The sequence below is a fragment of the Ictalurus punctatus genome, chromosome 6 (genome assembly GCF_001660625.3).
Source record: "Ictalurus punctatus breed USDA103 chromosome 6, Coco_2.0, whole genome shotgun sequence".
Classification (NCBI taxonomy): domain Eukaryota; kingdom Metazoa; phylum Chordata; class Actinopteri; order Siluriformes; family Ictaluridae; genus Ictalurus; species Ictalurus punctatus.
The window spans coordinates 32,685,148-32,696,480 of NC_030421.2; the positions used below are offsets into that span (position 1 = coordinate 32,685,148).

Genomic DNA, 11,333 nt, shown 5'->3' on the forward strand with positions numbered 1-11,333 from the left:
CTACCTGCAGAACTACCACCCAATGGATGCTTTTTTTTTTGTTATTCACACCATTCTATGTAAATCTGGAGACTCTTGCACATGAAAATCCCAGAAAATCAGCCATTTCTGAAATATTCAAGCCAGGCCACTTTGGAAGCCATGTTCCAAGTCACTGAGATCACATTTTTTCATCATTCTGACGTGAACACTCACTGAAGCTCTTACTCTCCTGCCACATGAGCGGATGATTGGATAATTGTATTAACGAGCAGGTGTACATGTGTTCCTCTTAAAGTCCCCGTGAAGTACCTTGAAATGTGTAACATTTTTTAACGTGTTGACGTAATTTTCACCGAAACAGGAAGACAGGGTGGGACATATTGCGTGGCCCCTCCCCGTTTTAAAATAGCCAATAATGTTTAGCTTACCTCACAGCCTGGGCTAAGCCGTACTTGACAGTTCGTACCGTGGATTTTTAGAATGTTGGGGGCGGGACACTTCAGATTTTAAAGAGCATTTGATTGGGCAGACAATCTGATGAGAAGCCAAAGTGCAGAATGATGTCATCAAAATTGTTGATCCGTTTTGGTGGTAGAGAGGGACTGTCAATTTTGAACGCATATATCATCTAGATGCAAATTTTGTCATTGTTTTGGAGCACAGTAGCTTAAAGATAACCTTAAGGCTAACATGTTTATATTAAAGCCACAAAACGTCCATTTTGATTTCATGGGGACTTTAAAGTGGTCGAGGTCCAATACTCCGAAATATTTTTAAACACCCAACATGTGAACTGAATAAGCTCTCTTTTGTCATATCACTGAACTGCCACGTTACATCAGACGCCATTCGAGTGTTATATGTCAGCACCACAACTCACTGATTGAACAGCTGTCGATGTTTTATGTTTATTAATAATCTCCCTAGATAACATCCAGCAGCCTGACTCTCGTTTCTATTTCAACGTTATGTTTTCGCATTTCCTAATGTGTATATATTAAAATTGGAGCTGTGCAATGAAGGTTACTAGACAGCCAGATCATTGTGCCTTGCTCTTACACTGCTTGTCTTGCTTGCTCTGCTCATGCATCGGAGGTCAGTAAACACGCTAGGTGGCTCGTGCATCTCCACCGTAGTGGTGACGTGACTCTCCTCTGGCTCCCACTTCCCACTACTCAAAATGCCACCACTTGAGCTGGGAATGCTGGTAGTGGGAGCAGCGTCTCTGAGGCGCTGCTCGTTATCACAGGAAGAGGCAGAGGAGGAGGAGGAAGTAGAGGGAGCGATGGCCTTCTTTTCCAGAGTTTGCTGTTCAGTGGCCAGATTGGCCCAGTTCTGCTCAGCAGCCAGCCTGTGATTGTTGCTACTGATGTAGAAAGAGTTTGGCTCCTCGTGCAGAGGATCAATCTTGAACTCTGTTGTTACAGGAACTGACCCAGTCTGCAAGAATGATGCGCTACCTGCTGCCAACTTGGTGTATTTGGGAGGATAGCTAAGGGTTGCAGGGTCAGTTCTAGAGGCAGCAGGAATGGCTCCTGTCTCCACCGGGTCAGTATGGGCCAGCAACTCTTGCTCAAGGATGTATCCGCTGGTAACACCCTGTTTGATTTTTTTCCATCCAAGGTGATAAATCTCTAATAAATTCAGCAGAAGTGACACACAAGCCACCACAAGCATGAACACGATGAAGATGGTCTTCTCTGTGGGTCTGGACAGGAAGCAGTCCACAGTGTTGGGGCAGGGCCACCGTGCACACTTATAAAGTGGCCTGAGCTGGAAACCATAGAGAAAATGCTGACCTAAAATGAAACCCACCTCAAACAGAGTCTTGAAAATGATATTGAACACGTACGTACGTAACAGGGCACCCCTGATGCGGATTTTGCCGTGCTCATCTCTGATTGACGGTTTCTCCTTTTTCCCACCTCCTCTGCCACCCTCCCCATTCCTATACAGGAGTTCTTTCTCCTCCTGGTGTCCCTGTGCTTTTCGCAGCTCCTCCTCTTTCTCTTTGCGCTTATCCTCCATACGGATGATGTGTAGTATGTGACCCAGGTAAATGAGTGTTGGAGTGGACACGAAGATGATCTGCAGCACCCAGTAACGGATGTGCGAAATGGGAAAGGCCTCATCGTAACAAACGTTTTCACAACCAGGCTGCTGCGTGTTACAGGTGAAGTCCGACTGTTCATCGCCCCAGACCTCCTCTGCCGCTGCTCCCAACACCAGGATCCTAAAGATGAAGAGGACAGTCAGCCAGACTTTGCCAATCACGGTAGAGTGTTCTTGTGCATTCTCCAACAGTCGCCCAAGAAAGCTCCAGTCACCCATGCTTCACGATTTCTAACCTGAAGAGAAAGTACAGTCTGGAGTGAACACGCCCAAGAAGAGAGGAAAAGGGTGAGGAAAGGGGAGAACGCGAGATGGTCTTGTGTTAAAATATACACAGATAAACAAACATGAACATGAACTATGTACAGGATCTACCGAGCAACAGCTGCCCATTTAAACGGATCTGATTATACTAATATAACTAAAATACTTTGAATAATTTCAGCAAATTGGACTTACATAATCATTCCACACTAATTCACATAGCATTTCACATCTCTGCATAAAATGTGGTTCTGTTCAAGCAGTTGCTGTTTAGACAAACAAACAAAGATTAACAAGTCCAAAAGAATAGAGATCTACTAGACTAGTATCTTACTGTCCTTAACTGTTAATGTCATAAAAGAAACGTTTCGAGCCGAGTCTGATACTGCATGCACTCTCTCGCTTTCTCTTGCACTCTTTCTCTCATTTCATTTATACACACATACACACCTACTCATATAGATATTATATCATCACACTCGTACACACGGTGCGCTTCTCTCTCACCTGTTCGCTTCACTGCTCAGCAGGTATGTGCTGAGATCGACACTATAACGTTCGAAAACATGTGAGCGCACTGAGTGGACACTGCTGTGGAGAGCCATGAGGTACCCTCCTCCCAGAGCTATACAGTATGCACTAATAGAGCCAAGTACATTTAAAAGAATAATAGTGGAGATATAATTTAGGTAATGAGGATGGCATACCTAACTCTCACTTAACACCACTATTTTGTTCTGAAAACGAATACATGTGTATCACACGCCATCTACACAGTCATCATTATCTGAAATTTATATTGTTGGGTTAAACAATATAATATACACGAAAAAATTGTTAGTACATATAGGAACACGTGGGGGGAAAACATTCAGTTGGTAAAATAAAAGTCACTTACTAGAATGATCTACTATAACGGAAGGCAAATCTATCAGATAAGTTTTGCAGCTGATTGCACCTGAAATAAAACGAGTACGAAGATTAAAAACCTAGTTTACGGTTTGAAAAGTTTCGCTTAAACTTATTTATTTATTTGTTTTGCGCAATGTCAATATACACTGTATTTTGTCAAGCCCCTAAACAATTCTGTCTTCCTGTAATATTCTATGTTAATCATATAATATCAGTCCAGAAATCTTCCTAAAGCAGACATTTACAACTCTGATCTGGAGTATCTACAGTCCAGCATTATTAAGGAGTTGATAATGAAATAATAAGATCCAACTGATCAGTATTATTATTATTATTATTACTACTACTACTACTACTACTTAGTTATTAATTGCTAATGTATTTGGTCTTGTAAACTAGCAGAAATAAATTATTTAAAATATTTAAAGCAATATTTAATATTTAAAGAAATGTACGTATTTGGTTTCTCCACAAAATCATTTGGAGACAGTTTAATAATTAGCTGGTATCCGTTTGTTAAGTTATGGTTACCTTCATACCAACTAATAATAATAATAATAATAATAATAATAATAATAAGTAAATAATACCAAGAATTCAGTGGAAATCTTTTTTAACAGTATAGATGCGACAGCATAACAAAATGGCCTGTGCTAGATTTCCTTTTGTTCCTGTCCTGTATGGCCCTAACAAAAACAGTTCTTGTTTAAAACGTTTCTATAGGGTTATTTAATCATCAGTGACCTTCCACTAAACTGAAGAAGAAAACCTGTAGGTCACAGACTTGAAATTATTCACAATGCGACATGGGTCTTGGCTTAAGCATACCTTAGACTGGAGATGCCAAGTAGAGCTGCAGAAAGTCACTGATGCTGTATCATTAGACTGAGTAGATGCCCTCCCCTCTCCCCCTCCAACCCCAACCCCAAACTGCAAACCCAGCTTACCAAACTGATTTGAAATGAGTCGGTCAGTTCATTCTTGCACACACTGGGTTTTTTTTTTTTTTTTTTTTTTGTTGTTGTTGTTTTTTTCAGGCGTGGACTCGAGGCCAGATGTAAGAGGAATCAGCTAGTGTTTAGTGAGAAGTCGGGTGAGGAGTCGGTGATTGGTGAAGCGCGGCTGAGTCCTGCTGCAGGCCATCGCGCCTCTCTCCTCTCTCACTGCGCCCCAGGACGTGTGAACACGCGAACCATGAGCTCCGATGCGCGCGCGACCACGCCCCTCTAAACACACGCGCACGCGCACACACACGCACCTGCCCGCTCTCGAGCAAAATTAAACCTAAACTCTCTCTTAAGCCTCTTCAGTGCACTTTAGGGGTTAAAAGTGATCATAAATAGACTTAACAATTGAATTACAGTATATTTATTTATCCAATAAAAAAAACCGGGTCACAATAATTACCCGTCCAACTAAGTGCCTTTTCCAACATAACTTGAAGGACATCGCCCCCCATCGGTTTTCTGAGGAGTTAACAGAGAGCAGCGTTATCAACTCAGTGTAAACAGTTGACCCCCCCTTTAACAAACCAAGTTGTAACTGCTTTGTTAAAATGTAGCCTATAAAATGCAGCCTAATTAACCTATAGGCTAATAATATTTGAAATATTTCAAGTTATGATGGAACGCAACAGCTGGTGAATTTAAAACAACTGTATGGGATGTATTTGTTTGTTTGTTTGTTTGTTTGTTTGTTTAATGCATGTAAAATAATAGTTCCTTTTCAGTGCAAAGTTTTGCTATACATAATGTTGTTGTTTTGTTTTTTTAAAATCATACATTATAAATAGGCTTAATGTAAATGAATGTGTTTTAAACATACATGTAAATACGTTAAATTTAAACAAATATAAATCAACATGATGAATGTAAGTGCTAAATAGGTATATGCCTAAACGTTAATGTTAAATATATTAAATGTCAATGTAAAATATAACCTAATGTTAACGTTCAATGTTAAAACCAAATGATAAATGTAAAACTAAATGTTTAAATGTATCTTTTATATGCTAATTTCCCTGGCCTGACTGAATTTTGTGTGGTTGGAGGAGAAGAGTGCTGGTTATATATGGGTCGTAGTTCAAATATTTATGTATGTATGTATGTCTTTATTTATTTATTTATGTCTGTGTAAAAATAGTCGGGGATAGCACGCAAAGATCGTGCTTTAAAGGAAATAACTGGAATCAAATCACATTTATTCCTGCAAACACACAGTGCTATGGCAGTCATAGGCCTAGTTACAATATACACAGAACCATGTGTGTTATTGAAATAACAGAACTATTTGTGTTCTGATTCAGGATGAACGTTTGAGACAGTGATCCTCTCATCAGCCGGAGGCTACAGCTTGGAGATTGTTGAGGACGGTGCTGCTTGAAGTACCATGGAAATGGTTTTGGACCTCAATTCCACATGGACGTTCTCGCTGTGGTTGCTGGGACTACGGTTGCTGCGATGGCCTTGGGACTGCAATTAGGCTACCACATACAATTTTGCACTCAGGTCTCCTTTAGTGAACAGTGGACTAGTTCAAGAAACAGACTTCATGTAAAAACCGTAATGAACTTTCTTTTACTTTCACACTATCCGTCGTTCCCCAGATGAGGACGGGTTCCCGTCTGAGTCCGGTTCCTCTCAAGGTTTCTTCCTCAGATCATCTCAGGGAGTTTTTCCTCACCACCGTCACCACCGGCTCACGCAATAGGGATAAATCCACACACTTAAAACCTCTATCCTGTGTTTATATGTTTCTGTAAAGCTGCTTTGAGACAACGTCCATTGTTTAAAGCGCTATACAAATAAAATTGAATTGAGTTGAATTGATGCCATCAGTAAACTTTAAACTGTTGTTTTATATCTAAACTTATCAGAATGGCCTCAAAAGTTAAACCAAAAAGCGTTAGAAATGTGTATTAAATTTGTTTGCTTGGTCAGTATTCGGCCCGGGGCCTGTACCATGAAGCCAGGTCCAGATGTTCATCGCCAGGGGTGGACTTTACCAATAGACAAAGGTCCGCAATAGCCTGGGGCCCCGAGCTACCAAGGGCCCCCAAAACGCTGCATAAACTTATGGTAAAGAAAGTTTTATTTTTACTTTTCACTAATTGATGTTTTTTTCTTCTTCTAAAAATCCATACGCTAAAATGCCATCAGAATGCTTACTTCATGAGTGGCGTGTTGTGGGCCGGGTGTGTTGGTCCGCTCTGGGCCAGAAAGTCCAGGGTCACTTTTTGGTCCCAGTCCATCCCTGATTATTGCTATTAATGCTAAATAACACATGTTGAAAATTTAAATATCGATGTTAAAACACTGAAATGAGGGCCCCCAAATCACTAAATCCGCCCCTGTTCATCGCTACTTAGTACCTACTAATAGTAACTTACTTAATAGTAACTTCCTCTCCATGGCTGACCTGCTCCGGGACAGGTGATGTTCTGGGTAACTCAAACCCAACTTGGACCAATCAGCTGAGAGCAAAGTGACATATAAGTGACGCAACTAATTCAACTCCTCAGCGCAAACTGTAAGAAGATCACCTTCGCAGAGAAACATTTAGGCCTAATTAAAACAATCTACATTCATATTAAATGAAATTAGGCTACATGAAAGAGTTTTCAATCCGTTTATTCTCACTGTGAGAATATAGGCTCAAAAGAAAACTTCAGTACGCATTTACACAATCAGTACTGTTCCCGAGCTTCGGCAGCCGCAACGGTGTCGCCTTTTGCGGATATTGTAGGTTTAAATTCCTCATATTTATTTCTACAAAATAATTTCTTAATTTTCAACCAGAAGTATGCACGTCTGCTTTTTTTTCTCATGTTGAACGCTATTGGCTGTTCGGTGGTGACGTCACGCATTTACATACACGTGCTCGTCGACTAATCACAGCCTAAGGATCGAAGTCTTGAGAAGAGTTGAGAGAGTGCGTTGATAATCAGGGTCATGCTACCAATAAAGCCTGATTGGATTGGTTTGGTTTTGTCAATTCGAAGAAAGAATAAATAAATAAATAAATAAATAAATAAATAAATAAATAAATAAACAATTTCCCCTTCAACAGCTATCTCCCGGAATGAATTTTTTGTCCATTTCGTGAGACTCCACCAGAGAGTTTTGTACTATTGCCGATTGTAATAGAGCTAAAAACAAAACAAAACATAAGAAAAACCCACAATCCGAAGAAAATCTACCATACATTAAACCCCATGTGATACCACACATCCAGCATGTAAGCATTTCTTTATTTATGCATTCATTATAGGCTACACGGATCTTTGCGGTTCTTTTATATAAATCATAACAATTGTGCTTATATAATTGTACAGAAGTAGGTAAAAATGTACAAATGCCTCTCATGTTAAAAAAAAAAGAAAAAAAAGAAGCTGTCCAACCATACAAGACACGACAGGATGAGCTACAGGTTCTGAATAAGGTTCCTTATGCTCTACAGTCCTAAAGGTCTACTGCCCTAAAGTTCTGATCGTCCCTGAATCCAAACACACTGAATCCAACTAATGAAGGACTTCAGAAGTAGTTCATGAGCTAGATCAGGTGTTTTGACGACAGAGCAAACACCACAGTTCAGTGATCCTCCAGGACCAGGGGTGAGATACCTTACCATATCCTATCCAATATCCTATCCAACTCTACTATCTGATTGTGGTTAGAACTGGAGCAAAAACCCCGAAAGACATTTTATAACATGATGTAGCCACATTCCTTAACTAAGGCAAGGTGTAAACACATACAGCTATTGGCAAATTTCACTCTTGTAAGTTAACAAATAAATGCAGTTTCTCGTATTACAGCAGAGTACACAATTACCCAATCATTTACTCACAATCATTTATTATTATTATTATTTTTATATATATAAATGTGTATACAGAAATAAAACTCAATCATTAACTGCACCATTGCAGATTAAACCATAACATAAAATCATGCAGGCTATAATCTGGTGCCAGTATGAGACATCTACTCAAGTTCATGTTTATCAACCAAGCATGACAATTAATTAAAACAACAACAACAACAACAACAACAACAACAACAACAACAACACTGTATTCAAAGTTAAAATGCAAGCAAAAAAGAGACTAAGCTCTCATAATGGACCCTTTGCAAATAAGGCATGAAATCACTGCCTATCATCCTACAAAGGTTCAGCTGCCTGCCAAAAAGACTGAACTGGTAAGAATACCTTAAAATGTAGACATGAAACAAAATAAAAGGAAGTTCAACAACAGCGGCAACCTAACTTTATTTGCATTTGGTTAACCACTAGGTGTCACTGATTTCTCCCCAAATGAGAACACAGGTGTGGAATGTGGACAACAAGGCCACACTTTAAACAGTAAATGTTCACGACCTAGTGCCTTGTGCTTTTATTTCAGCAGAAGGGAACAGAACACTGCTGAAGTAGTACAATAGCATTAATGCTCTTTTTAAAAAAAATTTTTATTTATTTTTAAATGTTTGTAATGTTCATTCAAGGGGAAAATAATTCACGTTCAACTCTACAAAAATAAAACAAACACTGGACCTTTTATATAGACTTGCTATTACTGGAATCGGAGACTGATGAAAGCAACGTCTCATTCTTTTTGTTTTGCAACAGAGCCCCATCTTTAGACATTTCTGATGAGTGGCTATACGAGTGCCTCCTCTTGGCTCTAGCTAAGCATCTCATCAATGCTTTAACGATCAAATAGACCAGCTCGGCGACATTGAGAACAATGCACAAAGCTGAAGATGCAACCATAAAAATGGTGAAAACTGTCTTCTCTGTTGGACGTGAGATGAAACAGTCAACTTTATTCGGACAAGGCCACTGTTCACACTTGACGAGACGTGGCATCTGGAAGCCATCATAGACAAAGTAGAGGGCGTACATGAAGCCAGCTTCGAAAAGGAGCCTGAAGAACAGGCTAGAAGTGTAGGTCCACCACAGTGGGCCTGTAATGGGCAAGCGTCTATTCTTCAGACTCTCCAAGTCTTCCTCCTTCGCTTTGTCACCCTTGCACGCAATGAGTTCTTTCTTGACGCCACGCTTCCGATATGCCACGTGCATGGCCACCAGTAGAGCCGGGGTGGAAACGAAGATCAGCTGCAGGCACCAGAGACGGATGTGAGAGACTGGGAAGAAGTGGTCGTAGCAGACATTTTTGCAACCTGGCTGCTGTGTGTTGCAAGTAAAGTCTGATTGCTCGTCTCCCCAGACGCTCTCGGCAGCCAGCACCAGGATAGTGATGCGGAAAATGAAAAGAACTGAGAGCCAGATCTTTCCCAGACTAGTGGAGTGTTTGTTCACACCTCCTAGCTGGCTATACAGTGCTGCCCAACTCATCTTGCTTGCTGCTGATCACTAACCCTGCAGGCAAAAAATAAAAATGTCAAATAGGCACCACTGTGTGACACCCTCCCCTTCTTTCGCAGGAACTTGCAGACCGCAGTTACAAAATTTCTTACACCACTTTTACAGTGACTGGCTAATTGCCTAAAGGTGCATTAATTGTATGAATAACGTGTACACACATTACATTTGTGAAATGGTGTTTTATTTTTTTTTTGTCATCAAGTCGTTTTATGCTGTTTCACTTGAAAAAAAGAGAAAATGCCGAGCGGCATTTCTCAGGCATGGGACAGACATGGAAGCTGTTCAAACTGAACAAAGATGAATTTTAATGATATCATTTACATATATGATACTACAAAATACAATCATACATATATGCATACACACACATACATACATACATACACACACACACACACATACATATATATATATATATATATATATATATATATATATATATATATATATATATATATATATATACACACACACATATATATATACATATATACACACTTATTTATACATATATACACACACATATATATATATATATATATATATATATATATATATATATATATATATATATACACACACACACACACACACACACACACATTTCAGTAGTCTTTTGTTTTTTAAGTCTGTTTGATCTCTAACAGCTAAGGTTAGACACAAAAGGTCTTAAATAGTCCTCATATAACAGGAGAACAAACAGGTTTTGTTAAAATAGGAACATGAAGCATGAAAAGGAAAACGTTGAGATGAAGTGATTGAAGTTAAATATAGCATAAAATAGTGTACATGTGTGTAAAGTATTTACATGTACATGTGTTTAGTATTATGTTTATGTGAATAAATAAATAAATAAATAAATAAATAAATAAATAAAATTTCGGGGCAGATGTAGAATTTTTTCACAGCAAAGTGTCCTATAGTAGTTATTCTCAGATGCGGACATGAACACGTGAATAGGTCGCATCCTGAGGATTTCATAAAGTCTAGAGTTACTTTAAAACATTTGCCGGGTTTCAGAAACGTCGGAGAAATTAAATCCACAAATATTAACCCGAATTCACTTTACACTTCAGTTCTACTTTAGTGCAATTTCTATTTTCGAACCTGACAAAATGGAGCAAAATCTCAACAACAAAAAAAAGTCAGTATGGGAAAAAAAAAAAAAAAAAAGTTAAAAAGTTGAAGTTTAAAAAATAAATAAATAAAGTTTCTAAGACAGGTGAGGTTTTAGCGTTAAAACCTCTGATGATAGCCGGAAGCTGTATAAATGTATAAAGCTGTGTAAACTGTTAAGATGCAGAGTTGTAAAAACTACATTTCCTCTTACCTGTGTTTAGAGAATAAAGCAATGCGCACCCATATTCAGGAGCGCGGGAAGCGGCGGTAATGAGCGGCGGTGTGAGCGGCGCTGATTTAATGCCGCTGTAGGAGGCTGCACCTGCAGTCAGGGGGCGGAGCCTCAGTCTTTATCGGTCTTTAATAGGTGTGCTCTCAGTTTCTACGTGCTTACAGATGAAATATAACATCTGTATAAGAAATGAGAGGAGAAACTTTTTTTTTTGCTGATAGGTAATGTCTTTAAATTAGTGAAACAGTAGGCACACTAAATATTTAATATATTTATGTCAAGGCATGTTAGTTAGGCTACCATATAATTCCAGTTAATAATAGGC

At 39.1% G+C, this 11,333-nt stretch overlaps 2 protein-coding genes across 3 annotated transcripts; both read right to left on the minus strand.

Annotated features, from left to right (window-relative positions):
* Positions 1 to 897: 897 nt before the first annotated feature.
* gja3 (gap junction protein, alpha 3) lies at positions 898 to 4,625 on the minus strand. 2 transcript variants are annotated; one of them, XM_017469175.3, is made up of 3 exons: positions 4,218 to 4,625; positions 2,554 to 2,624; positions 898 to 2,348 (listed from the first exon to the last, which is right to left on the minus strand). In XM_017469175.3, exon 3 carries the CDS (start codon positions 2,311 to 2,313, stop codon positions 1,009 to 1,011), a length of 1,305 nt encoding a protein of 434 aa, XP_017324664.1. In that variant the 5' UTR covers positions 2,314 to 2,348; positions 2,554 to 2,624; positions 4,218 to 4,625; the 3' UTR covers positions 898 to 1,008. The 2 variants fall into 2 exon arrangements, with proteins under 2 accessions (XP_017324664.1, XP_017324666.1); XM_017469177.3 differs by lacking the exon at positions 2,554 to 2,624.
* Positions 4,626 to 8,735: 4,110 nt separating this feature from the next.
* Positions 8,736 to 11,184, minus strand: gjb8 (gap junction protein beta 8). The gene is made up of 2 exons (XM_017470553.3): positions 10,988 to 11,184; positions 8,736 to 9,651 (listed from the first exon to the last, which is right to left on the minus strand). The coding sequence occupies exon 2, from the start codon at positions 9,625 to 9,627 to the stop codon at positions 8,827 to 8,829; it is 801 nt and encodes a 266-aa protein (XP_017326042.1). The 5' UTR covers positions 9,628 to 9,651; positions 10,988 to 11,184; the 3' UTR covers positions 8,736 to 8,826.
* Positions 11,185 to 11,333: the final 149 nt, after the last annotated feature.